The 23,667-nt window shown below is 53.0% G+C and overlaps 1 protein-coding gene across 4 annotated transcripts in view; it reads left to right on the plus strand.

Moving 5' to 3' along the window:
• Positions 1-23,667, plus strand: part of NF2 (NF2, moesin-ezrin-radixin like (MERLIN) tumor suppressor) — a 50,006-nt gene that overhangs the window by 23,171 nt on the left and 3,168 nt on the right. Inside the window, exons 9-16 of one of the 4 annotated variants that reach the window (XM_076353344.1) lie at positions 993-1,067; positions 2,510-2,623; positions 5,048-5,170; positions 5,546-5,763; positions 7,141-7,246; positions 12,755-12,885; positions 14,639-14,798; positions 16,602-16,661. In XM_076353344.1, the coding sequence (XP_076209459.1) occupies positions 993-1,067; positions 2,510-2,623; positions 5,048-5,170; positions 5,546-5,763; positions 7,141-7,246; positions 12,755-12,885; positions 14,639-14,798; positions 16,602-16,637 (963 nt within the window). In that variant the 3' untranslated portion in view covers positions 16,638-16,661. The remainder of the gene's footprint in view (positions 1-992; positions 1,068-2,509; positions 2,624-5,047; positions 5,171-5,545; positions 5,764-7,140; positions 7,247-12,754; positions 12,886-14,638; positions 14,799-16,601; positions 16,662-23,667) is intronic. The other 3 variants (XM_076353346.1, XM_076353342.1, XM_076353343.1) reach the window with 3 other exon arrangements.

A 23,667-nucleotide genomic window follows, 5' to 3' on the forward strand; every position in this document is an offset into this window, starting at 1 on the left:
AGATTGGCTCTTAAACTGACAAAACAAAACACTGCCAGGGCGAGTTCTGCTGAGCCCTTTTCAGGCAGTACAATGTATTGACAAATAGACCTACTTTAATGGACACAGGCTGCCTGCTCGAGCGCTGGCTCTTCAGCTGGTTATTTTTGTAGCGTGTGGGGGAGTGATGGAATATATGCATGCCTTCTAAAAAGCGCGGTGTGGCAGAGCACTCCATCTCTTCAAGTATCCTTTTGTTAGTTCAGAGTCTTCTGTCCGTCCAGGGGCTGTATTACCGAAACCCTCGAGTCTGGCGATGCCACCTATATCCTCTTGAGAGACCCGCTGTGGGAAAGCTCTTTGGAGAGGCCGTGGTTAGAGCTGTTCGGTTGGTACATGGAGCGTAAATACAAGTTAGAGCAAGGGAATAGTATTTTGAATTGCGGGAGCAGTCTTGTGACACGGCTGACTTCTGGAGAGCAAAATGCATGGAGAATCCTTTTGGGGAGCCCTTGCGAGTGGAGGTGGCAACGGGAAGGGCGGCAGCTCCTGTTGCTGTGTTCCTAACGCAACCCTCCTGCCCATCCATCGGGCGGCCGAGCTGGTTCTTCCTCCCTTCAGAAGTGTCACGAGTTTCTGCTGTCGGTTCTCAGTTCTCTGCAGCTGCCAGGAGAGCAGCATCTTGCCTCAGGAGGTGCTGAGCTGTCTCTGCCCTCCGCAAGGTGCTCTGCAGAGGACACCGGCTGTCGGGCATTGCAGTCTGCAGGTGGACAGCACTCTCATTGCTTCTGTGGCACTCGCGTTTTTCTGACTGGAGGAACAGTTGTCTCCTTGGTTGCTTTTGATACTAGTTCTCTTGCTTGGCTAAAAGCCATGGGGACAGCTCTCAGCCTTGTTTGTCTGACACTGCTGACCTCCTCTGAGCCAAAGCTTTCAGTAAGACTTTTATAGCTGTGGTTTTATTAAATGCATCGCTCTCTGATAACTCTCTGCCTCTATTTTTTCCTTTGCAGTTTACGATTAAGCCATTGGACAAAAAGATTGATGTTTTTAAATTCAATTCATCAAAGCTGCGTGTGAATAAGCTGGTAAGTCTACAGAGTAATTTTCATTGCCTGCAGCAGTTGTTTCTGCAGGCAGTACGAGACAATGTTCTTTTCCTTCGAGCAGTCGGAGGGAGCGTGCTGGCCTGGCTGGACTGTAGATGTGATTTTGTAGAGCAGTTACTACTCGGTCGTAGCCTCTAGAAGAGAAGGGGGAAGCTCAAGTCAAGCTCCTTCACAGAACTTCTCCCCCCTCTCCTGTTTTTGTGCTCCCTTTCTGAGCTCTTGGGTTACAGCTGACCTGCATGGCAGAAGCACTTAGTAAGTAAAACTTTCTCGTCACCCCATCTTTTCTCCAGAACCCCTTTCTTCTCCTGCGGATCTTTTCCGTTCTGTCCCGCGATGTAGAACTCCCTGTTTTGGGATGCACCGTTATCGGAGTCTCAGTCCCGGCTTTTCCTAGGCTGGTCCCCTCTGAGGACGCTCTCCTCGTACGAGGATGGAGCGGGCTACGTTGAGCTGTCCTGTTCAGCATCCGTGTTAGAGACCAGCTTTAGCTAGTGTTCTGGATTTGGTATCTGGAGGAGCTTTGATCCAGATTCTGTAGTAGCTGTGCACCGTTGTTAAGGCGCACGAGGGACCTTTGCGGTCCTGGTTATAGGCTGTCCTGTACTTCACGTGCCGTAGGGAAGTGGGGCCTCCTGACAAAGGCCTCATTCACTGCACTCATCGGGTTCATAGTGCTGAAGCTCCTCTGACTCCAGAGAAGTCATTTGTGACTTGTGAAATGGAAGACGGGCATGTGGATCAGTCCTTTAGAAAAGAAACCGAGTTTAGAAACCTGCTTTATTGCTGAAAAGAGCTTTCACTCTTCTGTGTACCCACCCCTTTGCTAACCCTCCTCTAGTATTGCCGCCTTCCTTGTCTTCCTTGAGTACCAGAGGAAACCAAATCGGTGCTCAAAAACCCTTCAGCAAAGGTGTCTGAAGATGTCCAAGGAAGTTTTTGATAAGCCTTCCTGTTTGTCTGAGATGGAAAGTGGTTCTCTTTTTTTTCTTTTTTTTTTTTTTTCCCATCTCAATGCTTTAAACATGCAGTTGGGAGAAGGTGCAAGTTCATCTTGAACCTAAAGAAAGGGGGCAGGGAGAACCAGGGAACCAGTCAGAGCTGTAGAAGTCTTTGTTTCATTATTTAGCCTAATGCCTTTTTAGAGCTGGTATAAAACTTGCCAGAACCGTGCTGTGCTGGATGCACAGAAAATTGGTCTCTGCAGAGCTGGTAGCCCAGGAGCCGGCGTTTGGGAGGGGACTTGGCTGTGCCTTGGCTCCCTGCCCCTCAGGGGTACGAGGGGGTTTGAGATCAGTGGGAGGAAGTGCTTGCAAGCACCAGAGCAGTTCTGGTGTTTTTGTGTGTCAAGAATACAAACCACCTCATCGTCATCATGCGTACAGCTGTTTCTCTCCGCTCTTCACCCTTGGCTGGAATAGATTCTTCAGCTGTGTATCGGAAACCACGACCTCTTCATGAGGAGGAGAAAGGCAGACTCGTTGGAGGTCCAGCAGATGAAAGCGCAGGCCAGGGAGGAGAAGGCCAGGAAGCAGGTGAGAGACGTCTCGTATAACTAGACCGTGAGCCAAAATCAGAAATGCAAATGAACTTGGGAAGGAGCAGTCTCCAGGATGACATCAAGCACATGGAGCAGCTTTGAGGGACGGTCCAGCTGAACGTCTCTTTTTTAGTAGCCTGCTCCCACCTCACCAGTCATTCTCAACTTGGCTCTGCAGGTTGACGGCAGCCTGGCAGCCCGAGTCCAGCCCCCGCACTCGGGAGCAAAACTGGGAGGACGGGAGGGAAGAGCTAATCTGGGTGTCCTACAAGTGCGTGTGCGTCTTCCCTGCCTCGGTTCATGCCTGGGTGCCGTAGCTGGAAAGATGTAGTGTGTTGGGGTAGCTGCTTGTAATTAAAGCAGGGGCTGTGAGGGGGAGCTGTGCTTTGCCGTAGTTCTTCGCCTCATTTTCTAATTACATGGTGATGGAATGCACACCGACATTTCGGGGCGTGCAGCCTGCATGCTAATTCGGTGCTGGCCTCCTTTATCTGCCGCAGGCCAGCCCGGGCGGCAAAAATGGCTCTTTGGAGGCAGCAGCGTGTAGCCGATGAGCATATATCAGCATATTGGATTGTATGAATCATTGTTTTCTGCTCGTAGACCTTTTCTACTCGCTGAAACTTGCACAGCTAATCTGAGCACTGGTGCTTAGAATATAAATGTCCCTTTCGCAATAAAACCGCTAGATAGCAGCAGAAGAAACCAAAGCAGTCACTTGCACCCAGGAGAGCCTTGTGCTCGAGGGACTGCTAAGTTAATGGATTCGAGCGTGTCCACAGAGGTTCCTGCATGGTGCTGAAGTTGGGGTTGAGGTGCTCAGCTGGCCTGCAGATGTGATGTGGCTTGTCTTGCAGGCACCTCCTGAAGCAGTTCTCCTTCCCGTAGCTTGCGGGGTGGCAGGAGAGGACAGGACGTGAGTCGCTACGAGGGTAACCAGGCCAGCTCCTCTGGGGAAGAGGGGCTTTTTGCTTCCCGCGGGGATTCCTCTGGTCAGTGAGGAGTTGGCATTAGTGGAGCAAAAGGTCCTACTTGGAAGGAGCAGCGTGGTGTCCAAGCGCTGGTGGCTTCAGGGACAGGTTTCGCCATCTTGTGAGGTTTTGGTGCATTTGAAGAACACCAGCAAGAGCTGAGATCTCGTGCTTAGGCGGGCTGCTGGGAGAGGTGAGGGAGGTGGCCCACGGGCACTGAGAGTGGGCGGAAGCCTATCGCTTCGCATGAGCTCTCAAATCCGGAGCACGTGTGCTCTATGGGAAAGGTCAGGCTTCTGCTCGGGTTGGCTGCCCTCTCCTGAGCTAGCCACCGTGCTGTCTCGCCTGCTCCCTCCTCCCTCCATAGGATTCACCAGTTAACTGGTTCCAGATAGTCCTTTTATATCGGGAATTCTTGTAAATGGAAGTCCTGAGCGGGATACAGATCGTAATGATAATTAATGGGGGGAACCTTTAATAGAAGGAAGCAGAGCTGTTAGAGCAGTGGGCGTCCCGCTTTCAGAACACAGTTGGTGTCCAAGGAGTGGAGAAATGTGTCGTCACACTTATTTCCCTTATTAAACCCAGCAGGTGGCCTGTGCAGTGCTGTAAGTCCTTGCTGTAGCGTGGATATTTATAATGCATCCATCTCTGTCGTACTGGAGTGCTTAAACTTGGTGTGTTAATTAGCCCGATGGCTCCCTTTGGGCGCTTGGCTAGCGGAGAGGCAGTTGTTGGGCACGCTCTGTCTGCACAGCGCTCTCGGCATCTTCTGGGAAGAGGTGGCAGGATTCTGGTGGGCTGTCTCAGCGTAGCTTGGATCTTCCCCTCCCGGAGAAGCATTGCTATTTCCTGCAGACGGAGCTGGAGGGAGAGAGTTCGTCGTACCTAGGAATTGATAGGGGTGGTCGCGCTCTTTGTGACCTGCCCTATAAACGAGTGGAAGTGAAGTTTCCAGCATGCTGGGTTAGATGTCTGATCAAAAGTAGCAGCTATCCACATCCTTCAAACTCCTGCCTTGCGGTGTGTCTATGTTTGATATTTTGAAGATGCCCTCAGACTGCCCTTAAGCCCAGTCTTGCAGTCAGTTTAAGAAACTCTAGGTGTAGCTGGAGCTCTTGGGACCCTACCTGTCTGAGTCCGCCCTGTGAGTCGGCGTAGGAGGGTACTGTCTGGGGACGTAATCGCCTGCAGGCAGCCTGTGGGGCAGCGCTGTGGGTAGCCGCCTGATCAGAGGATAGGGGATTGTCTTGGGAATGGCACTCTTCAAGGGAGCAGGGTGCATCAGATCACCCCCATTTAGTGAAGTTCCCCATGTTGATAAGCAGAGAGGGGGCAGCAGTGCAGTCCTGTGCTCTAGCCCCCACGTAGCGGCCCTTTCTCATACTACGGAAAGCCTTTCTAATGTGTGTTATTTCTCCTCGCTTTCCCCAATACCTTTTTCCTAGATGGAACGGCAGCGCCTGGCCCGAGAGAAGCAAATGAGAGAAGAGGCTGAGAGGACAAGGGATGAGCTGGAGAGAAGACTGATGCAGTTAAAGGAAGAGGCAACAATGGCCAACGAGGCTCTGGTGAGTCTCTGGGAGGTTGTTTCCCGAGGCACTGCAGCTGTTCCTCACTCTTTCCACTGCTGAAGCATTTTAGGAAGCACACTGTGACTGTCCTACGGCTATTCTCAAACTGCTGCTGGTGGACGATGATCAGAAGGCTGGATGGAGTTGATTTCATCCTGCTAGCCTGCTGTGGCAGGAGCACAAAGGAGGATGATTTGGGACAGAGCCTGGGCACATCCAGGTCTTGGCTGCAGAAGGCTGCAGGCTGTCATGGAAGGGAGGGACTTTATGGGCCGTGTGGAGTGAGCAGCCCAGGGCCCTGCTGCGGGGTTTGTGAGCACATTCGCGGAGACATTCAGTGCGCTTGATGACTTAATGTGCCTTAATTCTCAGATGAGGTCTGAAGAGACAGCAGACTTGCTGGCTGAGAAGGCTCAGATCACGGAGGAGGAGGCCAAGCTCCTGGCTCAGAAAGCAGCTGAGGCTGAACAGGAGATGCAGCGAATCAAAGCCACGGCCATCCGGACGGAGGAGGAGAAGCGACTGATGGAACAGAAGGTGCTAGAGGCAGAGATGTTGGCACTGAAAATGGCGGAGGAGTCGGAGAGGAGGTCAGAGGGTACAACCTTGCAGCTGCCTCTGCTTTGCTTTCCAACCCCCTTCTGACTTAGCTGAAAGAGTGGCTCATGCCTTGAGTTAGTCCATCCAACGGTTTGCAGTGAGCCCTTGGCCTCCCGTGCACGTACAACAGCAAATGGCCCCGAGGCTCAGCTGGTTTCTCTCTTCATCTCGCTGTTTGCTACAGCTGGGCTGTCCCCGAGTGGGAAACGGTGCCGGTAGAGCAGTGGTGGCCCTGATCTTTCCCTGGATTGGAGCTGGAGACCCTTCTCTGAAGCCTTCTTTGGGAGAGATGCTGTGGTGAGAGCAGCAGGGAAAGGGGCTGTCAGCTAGCGGGGGAGAAGGCACTGCGGTCCTTGTCAGGGCGCGGAAGGCAGAGTGCTAGCAGCAGCGGAAGCCAGCTCTACTTTTGGGTGATTTCTGCAAACACCCGCTGCGTTCCCCGAAGTATTTGACAACGTTAATAACGCTTGGGTTGTTTTTTTCTTCTGGATGGTAGATCTACATTCCCTATTTTCCTTTTATTCCTCTATTTACCTCTCAGTTGTTTAGTTCTCCTTACCAGTCGTGAGGTCTCTGTTTCAGGTTAGCCTTGAGGTCTCCCTAGCTCCTGGAGTCCTTGCTTCTTGTTAAAACTGGTGTTTCCATCCTCTTGATACCAGAGCCCCGGTCCCGTGGTGCGTTTGGTAGCGAGCAAGTAAAAGATCATTCTTGTTTCCTTCCAATTGATTACTCCTTTCCATGTGAGAGCTTGCTTGGTGTCAGCCCTTCTGCTTGGACGAACGCTGCCCTTGTCCATCTCTTCTTGCCTTGGTCTCCACTCAAATTTCAGTCCGGCAGAGAAAGCTTCCTTCCCTCCTTTGGCTTTCTCCTTGGGGGGGGGTGGGGTGGGGGTGGTCCTTGAGGCTCAAGGGTAAATACTAGTTTTAGAATTGCTGGGCCCTGCAAGTAGGCAAAGCTGTGTGACCTTGGGTGCTTTTTTTCCTTTTTGAATGTAGTAAATAATCGTTAGTAGAGGCTTTCTTGTCAGAAAACTGCCTCTCCTGCTGTAAGTCTGAGCTTAACTTCTGAAGTCGTTCTCCCCATTCTGGCATCTCGGTACGCTTCTCCAGCCCTTAGCCTTGCTCACTGATGATCACACAGAGCCCGTGTCAGAGCCGCCCTTCTATGGCTTGGATTTTTGTGCTAATTAAAACATCCCACGTGTCAGAGGTTCTGGTGTTTCCCTTGCTCAAATGATGTCTTAGTTTAGGTCTTGTGGCGGGACAAATATCAACCCATTCTGCACCTACACTGTAATCCTGCTTCTCCATCTAATCATTCCTCTCAACTTCAATCTGATATTTGCCATTTGCTATTTTTCTTTGTAGGGCGAAGGAGGCTGATCAGCTAAAGCAAGACCTTCAGGAGGCTCGCGAGTCTGAGCGGAGAGCAAAGCAGAAGCTTTTGGAGATCACCAGCAAGTCATCCTACACGGTAAGAGCGTTCTGTATTGTAATCCCCAGTTCCCAGCCAGTGAACGTGCCCTCCTCTGTAGCCTGGAGGAGTCTTGTATCTCCATCCCGTCGGTGGAGGAGTATCAGCTGTCTCATTGCATTGCTTAGCAGCTGCTCAGAAACCCTTAGCAGTGCTTGCCCTTTTCATCCAGGCACCCCACCCAGCAGGAGATCGCTTTGCTCTTTTTTTTTTAGGACGAGGGGAAACGGCCTCAAGTTGTGCCAGGGGAGGTTTAGATTGGACGTGAGGAAAAATGTCTTTACTGAAAGAGTGGTTAAACATTGGAACAGGCTGCCCAGGGAAGTGGTTGAGTCCCCATCCCTGGAGGTATTTAAAAGCCGTGTAGATGAGGCGCTTAGGGACATGGTTTAGTGGGCATGGGGGTGTTGGGTCGACGGTTGGACTCGATGATCTTAGAGGTCTTTTCCAACCTTCATGATTCTATGATTCTCATGCTACAAGAGCAAGGGAGCTGCTGGTGAAATTAAAGGCAGCACACTTTAAACCAATTTAACAGCCATGTCAGAGCCATGCTTTGCTGGCACGTGTGGAGTGTACCAGCTCGGCAATAGCCTTTAAAATAGGGTTAAATACTTACGAAACGGAGGATGTCCTTATTCTTGTTAGGTGGGATAAACACTGTTCGGAACGTGTAAATTCATTCTTTGGGCACAAACTGGACACTGTGCCTCTGTGTGCTGGAAAAAAACTTCCTTGAAGGGGAGATTATTCCATAATTGCCCATTAAGAGGATTTCACACCTTCCTCTGAAGCATCTGGTACCGGTTGCTGCCGGGGACTGAAACGCCAGACTAAATGACCATCGCTCTGATCTGTCTGGCGGTTCCTTTCCTCAACTTCTCTAATTGTGCTGCAGGGCCTGCAAAACCCATCAAGTGCTCCCCTCCCCGCAGCTCACACCTGCCACGGCTGCTGGTTCGGCTGCCTCGCTGTCCTGAGGGGTGAAGGGGGAAGAGCTCGACAGCTTCAGGAATAGACTCAACAGATGTACGTGGGAGTTATGGACCCGTCTAGTACTGAAGTTTTAATTTGTACCTGCAGGCTCCTTCCCCCCTCCTCTGGAAACTTTCGAGGAGCAGATTGAAGAGGGCTTGAGATGAAGTAGCTTTTCATCCGGATTCTCTGAAATCCCCTGCAAAAATGTTCAGAAGCTTTTAAAAACGGCAGTGATGGAAAATAGCCAGGTGCTCTTAGCCATGGGACACTCACTCAGGTGCTGGCTACCTCGGTGCTTTATAAAGCTTAGCTTTGGAGCGCTCCTTATTTCACAAGTCTCTAGGTTTCTGGGATCCACCAGTTCTTTAATTCTGGGTTTAACTTGTGCACAGGGTGGAGTGTCCTCACTGAAACTCTCCTGCGTGGCTCCATCAGTGTTGATGTTTGGGCAGCTCTTGCACGTCCATGCTCCCTCGTGTTGCTGTGTCCATCCTCAGTCGAACCAGCAGAACCACAGCTAGCCAGCCCTTCTGCGTAAATCCCCGTGCCTGTGCTGGCGGGCAGCGGCGTGGCTGTGTTCCTGCCTGCGGAGTTAAAGCCTCATTAGCGGGAATGCTGCAGGACTGCATGGAGCTCAGCTCCACCCCTCCAGCTGCATCTGCCTGGAGGCAATCCACGCAGACCTGCCTTGTCCAGACACACGGCACTGCGTCCTCTCCCTTCCCTAAAGAGCCGTGGCCTTCCTGACACGGCTGCCGGTGCCAGGGGAGAAGGGGACATGTTTTTTTCCTCCCCAGTTAGGTGGCAGGGTCCCCTCGTGCAGCTGCCGCTCCTCCTGCCCCTCTGGTAGCCCTGGGAGGAGCGCCGTGTCTCACAGACTCGACGGCTGTTGTTTTCCAAGGTCAGGAGGATGCAAGCGTGACCGTTGTGCCCATATCCAGGTGACAACACCTTGCTGGCCCTTCCATCCCCTGTTACGCCGGTCTCGCTCCTCCCTTCCCCTGTGGCCTCTCTCATCGCTCTGCTGCGTGCGTGTTTGGGGCAGACAAAGTGAGGTGTGCCGGGATCCTGTTCCTGCGCGCACCGCTTCGAAGAGCTGGATTCGGGCGAGCCTGCCTGTCCTGCCAGCGCGCAGAGGCACCCGGCAGGCAAGCGCAGCCCGAGGGAGGGAATGAGCCCCGGGTGGCCGGAGGGATGAAGCGGTTTTGAAAGCTGCTGTTGGGAGGCTCGTGTCCCTCAGGTGAATGGCAGCTCTGCCAAATGGTGCAGGATTCCAGCTCCTCTCTTCCTTAATGAGGGTGTAACGCTGAGCTTGTTCTTTTCTGTGGTCTCTGTACTTGTGCTGTGTCGTCCCCTGTCACCGAGAACTAGACAGGACTTCCCTCTGGGGGAACAAAAGCAGGAGAGGAAAGGGGGAGTGGATGGATGTGTTGCAGAAAAGGCAAGAAACAGTTATTTTTTTCTCTCGTAACTTTTCAGTCTCCCATCCTGGTTCTTTAAAGCTTGTTTTGGTGTCTTTTTAGTCCTTGAAGCCCAAGCTGCTTTTGTGATGGGACTGGTAGGTGATGCATGAGAAAGACGACGACGTGAATCCGAGTCTCAGGCCGTCAGGGCTGGGAGAACAATTCATTCTTTACTGACGTGGCAATGGCTCTTTGCCTCCTTCATTGCCCTTCAGGTACCACTCATGGCAGGACTAAAGGCAGTCCTCTCTTCTCTGATCCTCTGGAAGTAGTAAGCGGCTGTCTTGAGCTTGCCCAAATTCTTGAGCAGCTAAGTAAAGGCAGTGGCAGCAACAGGAGGAGCTCTCCCTGCGGGGGAAGCCTCGTGACATGACTTGTTCTGTGCTTCCTCCGTATCGTCTGTCTCGCTTGCTCCATGCTCCAGAGGGATGAGCACTGTCAGCGTGGTGCTTGCCTCTATTAACTGCAGGGAATTGCTTTAGTGCAGTAACAGGGTTATGCAGCTTGTTCCAGGTGAGGAAACACATAAGGAAAAGGTCTGTGTCCCCTTTCATCATCCCGTGTCCCAGTGACACCCCGTGTCCCCTGGATTAAAAATCTCTGTACCTTGTGCAAGACTTGCCCGGGATTATTGCAAATGGCAGGGAAATGCTTTGCTCCAGATACTAAGCCCGTGCCTTTGAAAGCCCTCAGCATGCTCTTTGCTCTTTCCTTACTCTTCCTCACTGCTGCTGCTCTCTGACTTCTCCACCAATTTTTCGTTGCTTCATGAAAGAGCGGTCCTGAGGAAAGGCGAGGAAGTGGCTGTAGTAACCCTGACAAATTGGCATCTGGACTTAATGATTGCAGCAACTGAAATTCCTGCTCAACCGTTACTGCTGCTGTTTGGGTTTTTTTTTTTTTTTAAATAAAACCCAACAAGCTTGTGCTTAAAAAAAAATGCGAAAGGTTGTTTGAAGGCCAGCAGGCTGGTTCTGATGATCCTGGCTCCCCGGCACAGCCGAGATCATAGAACCTCACGTGGGAAGGGCTTTGCAAACACCTGTGCGCCTTACAGGGAAGGGACTTGAATGTCAATGTGAGGCAAGTATTTAAATCAGTTAAGTGCTTTGGCAGACCTGTCCCCTTTCCTTCAAGACTGGAATTTAGGTACTCAGCTGTCCCTTTCAGCGCCTGCTCCAGAATTAATGCGGCTGTGTTCTGCGCTAGCAGCGATCGCAAAGGGGAGTAAGAAATCGTGTTTCCTTGTCCGTGTGTGTCTAACTTACCTGTAACGCTCCAGCCAGACCAACCAGTGCAGTTTCGGGTGCCGCCTTGTTTATGCTTGTACTAGGTGTTTGCGCTCCAGCTTCGCCTCTGCAGGGTAAATGAAATGTCGTCCCTCTCGGGTTTGTCCAGCTGAAGAGCGAGCAGGGGACGTGCCCTGGCTGTTTGTGAATTCCAGGCTGGCGGTGAGGGAAGAGGCAGGTTATTGTGCAGAGTAAATCTGTCACCGCCCTGGCACTAGCGGTTCTTGTTGAAGCAGAGCTAGCTGCAAACAATCCCTGGAGTATCCCGAATAGGAGAAATGAGGGAAAGAAATAACCAGCCGAAGCTCAAGGTCTCGTCTGTTGGGACGGGTACCCTAGAACCATCCCTCCAGCTTTTGGTGTGTGCTGCCAGAGCAGCCTGTCTCTGCAGCACCGCCTCCTGCCGTCCCCCAGTCCAGGCTGGTTTGGGCACGTTGTTTTCACTACAAGAATCCCTTAAAGCAAGAAGGAGCATCTAGCAGAGAGGTGGGTGACCTTCTGGATGCCGGGCTGGATTTCTCGTATCCAAAGTGAGGGCTGAGCACGCTGGCAGCAGTTCTGACTCAGATCCACACGCACAGTCCGCCATCTGAAGCCGCTGTGCCATCCTTGACGTGTGCCACTGCTTGCGACCTCATCTAACGTATCGCAAGAGCAGAGTGATGATTTGAGTCAGGATGCTTTTCCTCTGCTGGTAGTGAGCCCATTTATTAGCGGTGTGACAGAATTTTTGACTGAGAGAAGGGTCGTTTTTTTAGGGAGAGATAAAAATCCAAGGGCCTGGCAGCATGTGTCAGAGTGGGATATCACAGCATTTTGCAGGAGGAGGAAAGTCCCAAATCCTCGCTCAGGTGCGATATGAGTGATTCCCTGTGTTCTCTCTGCGTTTCCAACTGAATCTAGCAGTGGTTCCTAAACACTTGGAACTGTAAATTACTGAGGAGAGAAAAACGTATCGGTGCGTCTCCGTGGGCCTTACTGAAACTGCATCCCAAGTTAACCCTTGGGGTTACGTTGTTCTTCGCTCACACTGTGGGGTGCAGGACTCTGCTGTCATACAGGGTCTCACGTTGCCCCTGTCCACAGCTTGCACTTTTTAAATTTGATTTAATGTTAAATAGCCATCAGATGTCTCCCAAGAGGCAGCTTCTGACCGGCGTGGTTTTAAGTGGCACAGCAGTGCTAAAACCTGGATTTTACGAAGTTTTGTCAATAGATTCTGAAGGCAGGTGGTGTTTTCTCTCCTCTTCACTACCACAAAGAGCAGGGTCCCAGAGGAGCAAGAGCTCTGAATTGAAGAGCAAATTGGGAATGGAGCAAGGGGATCTTCAGGCTGATCTGGTGCTTGGGACGCTGGCCTTGTTTGCTGCTCTGCTTCTGCAGCGCCTTGGAGTGCTTGCCATCTTCCGTGTTAAAAGATCACCAGGTGACGAAGAGCCTCGTAGTCTGCTCTCCAGAAAGTTTGAGGCTGGTTCAGACAAATGGGGCTGTGGGCTGTGTGGCATCAGGAGTACGTGTGCCCCCCTCCCTTTCCCCGTGCAAATGGAAGGTGCAACCTTCCAGTTCAGCACCACTGCGAGGCAGAATACACCCAACTCCAAGAAGAGTGTGTGGTTACCTGTGAGAGTAGCAGATCAGGACCTTATTGCAGCATTAGTAAGCAGCACCTTGTACTGCGTGCTTAGGCGTCGCTCCGATTTTACCTCCGTGTTGCAGAACATTTGCTGTAGGAACACTTTTGTGGCCAAAAGTGACTAATTTGTACTCTCTCTCTTTAGCAGTCCATGAACTCAAGTACGACAGCACTGCCTACCGACCTGCCAAGCTTCAACCTCATCAGCGAGAGCCTGTCCTTTGACTTCAAGGATACGGACATGAAGAGGCTTTCAATGGAAATCGAGAAAGAGAAGTACGTGGCATGCATCCAGTCCGGGCCAGGGCTGGGATTTGCGCCTCGGTTGCAGCGGGAGGAATTGCACCGGGGCTGAACGTGACTTTTACGTTCCAGACGAGCACCGGTGTGAGGTGAAAGGGGGGGAAATCTTTTGGGTTCGCATTTACCAGGTCGTCAGTAGCTCTGCCCGGAGCATGACGTAGCTGCTGGTTGACCGTTTCTCTGGGTGGGGACCTGGTGTCACAAATGCATCCCTACTGCCCGCTTAAAGGCGAGTTTAAGCACGCTGAGCCCTGCACCAGTCAGTTCCTCTCCGTGTGGTTAACCCGGCTCTTGGTTAGGCTTGAATTGTCTGTGTTGGTAGAAAGAGTTAACAGCAGTCCGACTGCTGGCGCGCTGAACTATTGCAGGCTGGCGCTTGTGCATTTGCGGTGTGTCCAGAGAAGGTAAAGATAGCTGGAGTCTGTGCTAAGGTCCCGCGTTAGGGCTTTAACCCCTTTTTCTTGGAATCTGTGTCATGTGTTTATATATATAAAAAGTGTGCGCAAGCAAGTTTGGATGTGATTATGAGCTTTGATCTTGTGTTTTCCTGAGGGTGTAAGCGTAGCCTTCAAAATTATAAATTTAGCAGAAATCAAAGCAGATCAGATTTTAGTCTCTGTAGTAATAATGTGCTTTGTTCGTTGATTGGGTAGTAGATCAAAGCTAGAAGGGCTCTGCCGTAGCGCTCCGGCCAAAACTTCCTGGGGCTGGAATGAGATGCCCCGTGATCCCAGAGGGTGGTTCATTCTGCCTCTGCTGAGTACCCTCTCCCGTGTATGAAATAACAGACCACTGTGCTAGAGACAGAGGTTAAAAACTTTTCCTAAAGCTAGAAGGAGAAAGATAGAAGCTGAAAATAACAGGATAATTCCTGGTTCTGTACCCAGGTTGCTAACTAGGTCATCCCACTCTCCTAGGCAGGAAGAGCTTGGCTCTGCCAAATGCTGAAAGCAATAACATGCTTTCGCTGAGTTCTCCGGGACTCTTTGTGTTCCTCGGGTGCTGAGATAAACCCTGCTACAAATTTTGGCACTCTGAAAAGGTTCTTGTTAGTCTGCTGGTACTTTGACCCGGGTCTCGGTGTTTAATCACAAGTACAAGGCTGGCATGGTGTGATTTTTCTCCAGTCGATGCTTCATCGTGGAAGGCAGTTAGGGCCGAGTTCTGAGAACGGCTGGGTTTGGGTTGGTTTTTTTTTTTTCTTTCTTTCTGTTTCTGGGAGACCTTTCTCTCTCCCAGGGATGCTGTGTGTCTGAAAGATACCTGATATTTTAGGGGCAGGGCTTGCTCCCACACGGTTTACAAGCTAAATCCCTCTAAAACATGAGAAGTCAGTACCTCAGGGTCCTTCCTTCCGGGAAGGATTCGTGCCTTTCCGCTATCTTGTAGACTGAAACTGCGTAACGTTAACCTGTGTCATGGTGCAGCTTCACTCAGAAACGGGGACTGACAAATACCATCCCGCAGCTCTAGTTTGGCTTTATTTTTTTATCGTAACATAACTTACGGTTTTGTTCTTGGGTCAGCTGTCTGGGTCCTCTTTTTAATCATGAACAAGTCGTTGCTCGGAGTAGTTTACTGTATGCTGTAAACTAACGTCAGTTCCACATGCTAGAGGTGATGAAGATAAGGTTTTTCTGTTATAATTCCGTTATCGGCTGCCACGGTATCATGTCACCACGTGCAGCTGGCCAGTGCTAACCCAGGACTCTTTTGTGTGTGCTAGGGTAGAGTACATGGAGAAAAGCAAGCACCTGCAGGAGCAGCTGAACGAGCTGAAGACAGAAATTGAGGCACTGAAGCTAAAGGAGAGAGAGACAGCTCTGGATATATTGCACAACGAGAATGCCAGCCGAGGCAACAGCAAGCACAACACTATTAAAAAGGTATCGGAGGGCTCCAGTTTGTATCTCGCCTGATGAAATCCTTTAAAAGCAACAACGAAATAACCCTTCCATTTGGTTTAGCTTTTGCACAAGTTGTTATAATAAAATTGTTTGATCTAGGCTTTCTTCCCCGGCTGCTTAGCTTTGAATCGGGGTGCAGAGAATTTCAGCTTCTGATGGCTCCTGGTTTATATTTGCCACAGCCAAGCCTTGTCTCTTCAGTGCCGTGTGAGGGGATGCAAAGCTCTCGGGGTTTGAAGGCCTTGCTGAACCGTAACAGAAGCTGTGCAGGGATGCTGTTAGAAGGGACCTGCTACCCTCGTGACCCCAGGAACAGAAAAGCCCTACCTGCCTATTGCAGCCATTCCCTAAAGGCATTGCAAGGAAGCAGTCTTGAGCTTGGCTGGTGAATAATAAGGGCAATAATACTCCTGACTTACGGGCTCTCAGTAGAAAAAGGCAAAAGCCTCGTCCTCTCTTTTAATCTGTTCTCGAGCAACCTGTAGTGCAGCTTCAAATACTAACAGCAAAATCTTTCGCTAGCAGGGTGTATGTGAGGTATCTGCTCCCTGTGCCGCGGACCCTGGAACCACCTGCCTCTAGAAATGTGTTTGGGATGAATACTTAGCCAAAAAGTTAGGACGGCTGGGTCTGCTGGCCCTGGGGTCACAACAAAGCCCGTTCTTTGTTTTTACATCCAGTTCTCCTCCTTTTGCTTAGTAGCTCTGCTGTTCTCCCAGCTGGGCTGAGTGTAACGAGGGCCTTGGGGGCACATCCGTAATCGGTACGGTGGGATGCAGTGGTCAGCCCCACTCACCTGCAAAGGCTTTTACCTTGCAAAGGCTTTTACCCAGCTGGCTTTCTGCTAGCGGCTGTCCTTGTGAAGGGTTCGGAAACCTGTATGGCACAGGATGCAGGTTGTGGTAACAACTCCAGGTTTTAAAAACAAATCCTTATGTCTTTACTGCTCCCAGCTGCGAGTTAACGTCTGAAAGGATTTGAAAATGCGGTTCATGTCGACTTCCGTGGCTGGGAGTTTTTATGATCACGGAATTGGGGCAGGAAAATGAATCCAGCGTGTCTCCCTTCCCAGTTTCCCCGTGCTAGCCCTGAGCTATTCAGGTTCCTGTCCCTCCAGAGCGGAGAATATAAAAATCTTCACAGACCCTTTTGTCATCATAGAATCTGAAGACATTTCTTCTCCCAGTAGGTTTTGGTAGGTTTTGTCTCCGTGCTCGGAGTCCTCAGTTTAAACGGAAAATGCTGAATTTTCACTTCTGACAGAGACGAGTTCATAGAGAGCTGATGGTCCCATTTGTCTCGCTTAAAGAAGGTGGCTGGGCAATCATTTCGATGTCTGTCAGGGCTCATCGCTGTAATTGGGACTGTGCGGTCAGTCTTCGTTCCTTTGAAGCTGGAGTCTTGTCCTGTCCCCCTCCCTTCAGGAGGGGACCGAGGCTGCCCGGCTCCTGCGTCTCAGCTGGAGAAGCAAAGGCTTTTAAATAATAGTCTATTAGTGGAGCGCATCAGAATAAAATTACAGACTGCTTTTGTTCATGCCACCAGGAGGTCAGGAGGGCTTTTGTCTTTGCAGTTGTGATGGAGAGGGAAAATGCGAGACACTGGAAACGGGATAGCAGTTTAGCAACGCTTAAATAATACCAACCCTCTGCCCCACCTGGAGGCTGCTGATCACTTCAGCGCTCCGGGCAAACTGTACAGATTGCACAAATGACCTGACGTTGCTCGTATCACAGAGGATTTTTTTTTGTTGTTGTTGTTCATTTTATTTTGCTGGTTTAGCCTCAAGCCCAGGGCAGAAGACCTATCTGCATTTGAGACTTCCAAGTGGGTTATTCCAAGGTACTCTGCGTGGGGCGAGGGGATCACCGGCTGTAATACTAACCCGTGCATGAGCTTGCCTGCGATACGCACCGCTCTAGCCAGCTCCCATTGCTGCCACCCCTACAACGCTCCTTACGCACCGCAGCGGGGTGCGGTGCCGGTGAGACCGGGCTCGCCGCGGCGCAGCGCCCTGCCCGTCCCCGCGGTGGACCCGTGCAGCATGTCGCAGGCAGCCGCCCTGCCCGGCTCTTGCTCCCTCGGTAGCGTTCACAGCCTCTCTGCATTCGTTTTTCCACCTGATCCTCCGTGCTGGGAAGCGTCTTTCTTGGCAGAAGTTGAGTTGGCAACATCAGTGGGGGAGTGCAGGCGTAGGTGCTTAAATAATTAAACATGCCTGGTTTTGCTGTGCTGCCGGTGGCTGGGAATCTTTTGGAGGTGCAGGGTGGCCTTTGAAGATTTCTTTAATGGAGTAAACTAGGACCTTCCCCCTTGTTTGCTGCAGAAACAAATTCAGGATTTAAAAAAAAAAAAAAAAAAAATAAAATCAAACAACCAACCAAACCCCATCAACTCTTTGCTGCCAAAACTGTCGTAACAGGCTAAAAACACGCACCTCCGTCTTGGAGCGGAGCAGCACGTGGACGCGTTGTCAGCGTCTGCCTGTTTGAGGAGTATCACAGGAAGGTAGAGCAGGCGATTGAGGGCAGCCGGCGCCTGCAGGTACAGCTCTTGGGCCAGGCTGCAGCCGGGGGTGGTGCAGGGAGACTATGCTGGAGGTAGCGCTGTTGGTCACCGTCGCGCCTAGGGACACCGGCTGTCAGAGCCGCTCTCCTTCCCGCCTGCGATGCCTCTGCCTGTCCCCTGCCTCCTTCAGCACGCCGGTGACTCCTGCTCTGTTAACGCTACGTCTCTTCTTCCCAGAGCCTGCTTTCCTCCGAGGATTTGCCCTCGGTCCGCAGGCTGTGTGTGTGCAGAGCAGCGACTCCCTCCTACGGGAGGATGAGTTTGGGGAAGCTTTTTTGCTCTTTCCTCGACTGTGGTTCTTGCCCACCCACAGGGTTTAGCGAGTTTTGAGTGGTAGCGCTAAGGGAAGAAACGGCACGGATGCTGCGGTAGCAGCGCTCACGAAGGCGGGTGGCAAACCTGGTGGTAAAGCGCCTTTGGAAAAGGCTTTCGTTAAAAGTGACTCTCAGGGCTTGCACAGCCCTGCCTGCGTGGCGGGCACGTACAGCTGACCGTGGAGCAATTTCTCAGCACCTCTGGAGCTCTGCAGCGGAAGCAGGAGGATGCTTTAGATGCAGACTTCTCCGTGGCCGGTACCCAGAAGTGATCAGCACAGGTTTGTGCCGTTCCTGAACGGACCAGCCCTTTCAGGGCTGCCGGCAGCGCTGTAAATCACTCCAGTTAGGGTGTTGTGCCGGCTGGCTGCTGCCAGCCGCTCTCGGGGGGGGGCTGCGGGTGTTCCCAAGACCAGCCGCTCTCGTCGTTAAGTGTTTCCTTAGGAAGAGGGAGGAAGTGGCTAAAACGAAGGGTGACCCTGCAGGTCTGGGACACCTCGGGCGAGGCGTTGGATGTCTCTCTGGGGCAGGCTGGCTGTGGTTGAAACCCGCTGTCCCATCCCGACTGGCTTGAGGAACCCTGTGGCAGGTGAAATTGGGGTGAAATCCACTCGTGGCCGCAGCACAAGGAGGTGAAATGAAGCCCTGGCAATTTGTGAAAAGACTAATCCAGCAGCTGGGAGAGATTCAGTGCCTGGGAGGAGCCCCCATAATTAAACCAGATGTGCAGCACGTGCTGCGGTGTGACCTCTGGGTTTTGTTGCCTGCCTTTGAAGATGCCTGCTAAGTTTTTCATGTTCAATTACGTGGTTAACGTGCTAATCCTTTTTTCTGAGCTCTGTGGGCACAGCACAAGCACCTCATCTGGAAACCGATTTCCCTTCTCTGTAGCGCTCTCCGCCGGGGGCTGGCACTGCTGACTCCAGCTGGGCTCGGCTTCGGGAGGGTTTGCCGCTTAGGCTGTGGTAGAAGATGAAAAAAACCCACTTCTTCCTCGCATCCTCCGGTGTCGGAAGGCTCCCAGGACAGGCTGCTGCTCTAAAACACAATCGGGTCTTTCATTCCAGTTGCTTTCTTCTTGCACAGCCATGCTTATTTACTGTGATTTAAGCCCTTTGAAGTATTCAGGCAAGGAACAAATCTCCGTGCCTGTTCCCAGACAAGCGGCTTTGTCCTTGAGCAGCGCTCTGGTCCTTCGACGGGCAGGCTTGGCCTTTCCCTGCCGGGCTTTCGGGCGGCTCTCGGCGTTTCATCGGACGCAGCGTTCCTCTGGGGTTCGAGCTGGCTCCTGGGGGCCAGCGCTCTTGGTGCCCGGGGGAATTGGTGCGGACGTCAGCGGTGGGGTGAGCTGTTGCTGACGGCGCTCTTGCCGGCTCCTCTCCTGGCTGATACTGGTTGTGGTGCAGCGTTGCCCTCAACTCGGGCAATGCAGGATTTTTTCCTATCGTTGAGGCACTGGGGGTTTGGATAAGCTACTTCAAATCTGCTTATTTATCACCAGTAGGCTGGCCTGGGCTTCCTCCATCATTGGGCCACGAACGGTCACGTCCTGCCACGTGTCCTACGGACGCGGCATCATCTCCTTTGGGTTTAGGCAACGAGCAGCTCCTGGCTGCCAAGCGCGGAGGGGCGAGCGAGGCAGAGCAAAGTGGACTTCTGCGGGCTTGTCTTCACTCCTCTCACCTTCAAGACATGCTGTGGTCTGTCCTCTACAGCAGTGTAAGGACACTGGTGAGTTAGCGATAGGCACTGCCATCCAAGTCTCTCGCGATGCTGATACGAGGCTGCTGTGCCACCGGCAAATGTCATGAGGCTACTTAATCAGCTGGACAGGCTGCAGGTTTTCGGGAGGCTGCGTTGGGGCAGACAGCTTCTCTGCCCATTTTCCAGCTGCGCCCCGCTAGCATCTTGCTAGGGATCACTGAAACGTGTCCCTCGGGGACTTCAACAAATCTTTTGGGGTCTCTTTGTCATCTCCTGGGGACCCCCTTCCTCACCTCTCCCCTTCTGGGGCCTGCAGACTCCCCTCCATGAAACGGGTCCGCTTTGCTCCAGTTGTTTGCCGGGGAGACGGAGAACAACGGCCATTTCGGGGAAGGAGGATGTTATTGTGCCCCTGGAGCTTCATCCCGCAGAGGGAGGGGACCAGCAAAAGACATATTTCTGCCCTGGGAAGGGCAGGAGGGAGCCTGGGTGGCACAGAAGCAGGCTGAGCTGCACGCAGGTGGGTCCATCCTTTCCTGAGGGTCCTTTGACAGCCCGGACACGGATGAGGTGCTCTTTAGTCTCATGCAGAACTGCAGCATTGCGTTGGCATCGCTGTATAATCCCCTCCCGTCAGGAGAGGGGAAGCCTGCATGCTGCAGAGCGGGCACGCGACCAGCGAGGGACTTCCCAGGAGGAGCAGCACCGGCGTTTCCCATCCCCTCGGGAGCTGCAAGGATAGAGAGAAAGGAAGAGTGAGGATGCTGGCTTCTCACCCTGCCTGGCACCTGGCTGGGATGCAGGCGAGAGCCGGGAGGTACCCGGTGAGCAGAGCAGCTCTGGACACCTACAGGCACACGTTTTCCGAGTGCAGGAGGAGACGGAGGCGCATCCCACATGGGTCTTGCCTGTGTGTGCAAGGCCGTGTCCCTGCTAGCTTCATTTTCTTTCTGCCCTGCTTCTCCTCGGAGCTGGGAAGTGAAACTCCCTGGCAGCTAAACTGGGACACGGCAGCCTCCTTTCCTTGTTTACAAGGAGCGAGAGGAAACTAGGAAACGTCAGGCCTATCAGCTATTTTTGTGGCAGCCTTTGAAAAGCATTTCCTTCAAATGGAGCATCATCTTCTCTCTATTAAAGGCGCTCATCAAAGCGTTGGAGGCCGGGGGAAAGTTGTGCTTAGGAGAGAATAAACAGCAGCGTGGGAGTAAGAGAAACGGCGAGGGGTGGGGAGGGAAAAACAAGAAGGTTTTGGTTTCAAAAGTAAATGTGGGAATTGAAAGGTCCACCTGGCCAGGGGGGACTGGGGAATGGGCAGGGATGGAGAAGGACGTGGAGGGGATCAAAGAGGATTTACTGTATGCAGCGCCGGGTGATGGTTTAGCGGGGACGGTAGATCTCCCTCCCAGCAGCAGGAAGACGTCCCCGGCGTTGCATGGGGTGAGGCAACGCCGCTGGGGGTGGCACGGGTCACCCTCTCCTCCAGCCTGGCTGGGCTGCAGGATGAACAAGAAAACGGCAAGGAAGTGAGAAATTTTAAACCTCTCCCCGTTCCTCGGGACCCGGGGGGGTGGGAGAAGGTTGATGTGATTTGCAGCCCCCTTCTCCTGCCCGGTGCGTGGGGAGGGCACCGGCTCCGGTGGGCTCGCTGGGAGCCCAGGCGGCTTCTCTCTATTCGGTTTGCCCTGCCAGCAGAAGTTATGCGCCTGCCGTTATTGGGTTAGCTGCTCTAAAACGTGTTTGGCTGTGAGGGACTTACTGGGTTGCTTTTGTTCGTTTGTTTTTCTTAAATGAAATCAGTCCAGCAGCCCTGGGTAAAAGCAGGGCTCAGAGGAACCCCAGCACAGGAATGCAGGGAGTGGGACTCTTCCCTTTCTCCTATCTTGATTCATTTGAGCTCTGGCCGCTTAATTGCGCTCCCTCTCCCTCCCTCTCTCTCAATTTTCTTCGATGGCTCTGGTAGCGCATTGTGGAGCCCACCCTCCCTCCTGCAGGAAGGAGATTATCATAATACTGCTTGTAAATCTATTCCCCCCCCCCCTCCACACTGACGAGAATGTAACTCGCTCTTAATCACTCTGCCTCGCCTGCACAGTGTTACGGTACGGATATATACATTTATCTCTCCTTGCCTGGCCGGGCAAAGGGGAGGCAGACGGTGCAAAAGAGTTTGCGGAGGTGCTGGAGGCCACCTTAGGGCTTTTCCCCAGCAGACATTGGAGAGGCCGGAGCAGGGCTGTGCTCTCCTCCCCGGCTGCTCTCCTCGCTTTCATGTCCCCAGTGCAGAAAAGAGCGAAACCGGTTGCTCCCTGCGTGAGGAAACGGGATTTCCCTGCAAAGAGCTGCCTGGGGCTCGCGCTGTTTGCGCCCGAAAGGAGATGGGAGGCGAGCTCGGCTGCAGGGCTCCCCGCGCCCACCGGCTTACGCAGCACCTCCGCGTACCCCCGCCGCCCTGGGTGGGATGAGTCAGGCTGCCGTGGGGCTCGCCGTCCCGAGGAGCTTCCCTCGGCTCTGCCCGTCTTCCTCCAGCGGATCCCTCGGGTTTTGTCACGCCGCAGCCGTGCCACGCTCGCTGTCGAGACCACGACACCAGCCGGGTGGCAGAGCTCTCCCGCCACACCTCACCTGAGCGCTGCCTGCGGTGGGAGCGAGGACAGCCCTGCCTGCAATTAATTGCTCAACAGCAAGAAAAACAAGAATAAAAGAAAGAAAAAGGGAAGGGCGGGGGGGAGGGAAGGGAGTTTTCCCTCCAGGCGCAGCGGAGCATCGGTGGTGGAGAGTCAGCGTGCAGTCAAGAGCAACCCTAATTTCCTCTCTGTTTATTCATGTGCCTGACTAATCGGATGTGAGAAGGCAGCTGCCTGAGAGCTGCCGGGCAGCCCTGGTTCCCGGTGCGGGAGGTCCCAGCGGTGGCTGCCGGAGGTGCCTTCGCTCCAGGGGTGCTGGAGGCAGAGCAGCCTGACGTTGCTGGCCCCTTCCTCTGCCCAAGCCACTGCCGAGGTCTTAGCCGTAACCCAGCTCCTGCTCATGAGAAGTACGCCAACTGTGCCCGTATCCCGCTCGTGTGATGCTTTTCTAACGCGCTCCAGGTTACCGGGGAGAAAGACGGCCGGAGGCTCCTCTTCGGGGATCCTAAATGGGAAGAAACCCTCCTGCCCAGATGCCAGCACTGCACGAGCCTCCTGGCTTTCTCAGGAGCAGCCGGAGCGTAACGTGGGGGTGATGAGAGACGGGGGGGTGCCTCTGCACGGCGGGAGCGAGGGCGGCAGCGCGGGTGCCTGCTCTGTTGCCGTTGAAATCCCTGTGGTCTTTGCCTTTCAGATGGCAAAATCTGGCCACTGCTGAGTGCCACCGAGCCACAGGGCATGGCCCTCTTGGGAAACCAGCGCTCACGCCTCTCTGCAGGACCCCATCTCACCAAGACCCATCTTTGCTCCCGCTCCCCGTATGCCTGCAGCTGGGCTGCTCTTCCTGTGCCTCGGTTTCCCTGGATAGGTAAAAAAAGCAACATCGAGCATCTCAGGGAGCCTTTGAAGGTCACGGATGAAAGCCCCTGGTGAAAGAGCGGGGCTGCGTCTCTTCTTTCTGCATGCGCCTGTGCTGGATGCCCTCGGAGCTCTGCCTCCGCGTGCTTCCCCAGACGCTGCAGCAGCGTTTGCTCAGGAAGGCACAGCTTTGGGCGCAGAGGCTGCTGCCCGAGCGGTGCTTTGAGGTACCCCAGGACAGCGAAAGGGCGTGGGGGATTAATGGAGAGCTGCCTGTAGCTGGAGGCAGAGAGCAGACTCGAAATAGTCGAATCTCCCTTATAAGCCTGGGAGAAACATCCTCCCTGTCTGCCTCGTCGGTGGTTGTAGCTGGCTCCTCTCTTTTCTCCATCGGAGCACTTGAGTTTGCTGAGGGGGACCTGGGGGGCATCTCATAGAATCATAGAATCATTGAGGTTGGAAAAGACCTCTAAGATCATCGAGTCCAACCGTCGACCCAACACCACCATGCCCACTAAACCACGTCCCTAAGTGCCACATCTACACGTCTTTTAAATACCTCCAGGGATGGGGACGCAACCACTTCCCTGGGCAGCCTCTTCCAATGTTTCACCACTCTTTCAGTAAAGAAATTTTTCCTTATATCCAGTCTAAACCTCCCCTAGCGCAACTTGAGGCCGTTTCCTCTCGTCCCATTGCTTGTTACTTGGGAGAAGGGACCGACCCCACCTCGCTACAACCTCCTTTCAGGTGGTTGTAGAGAGCGATGAGGTCTCCCCT

The sequence above is a fragment of the Aptenodytes patagonicus genome, chromosome 15 (assembly GCF_965638725.1).
Source record: "Aptenodytes patagonicus chromosome 15, bAptPat1.pri.cur, whole genome shotgun sequence".
Taxonomy (NCBI): Eukaryota; Metazoa; Chordata; class Aves; order Sphenisciformes; family Spheniscidae; genus Aptenodytes; species Aptenodytes patagonicus.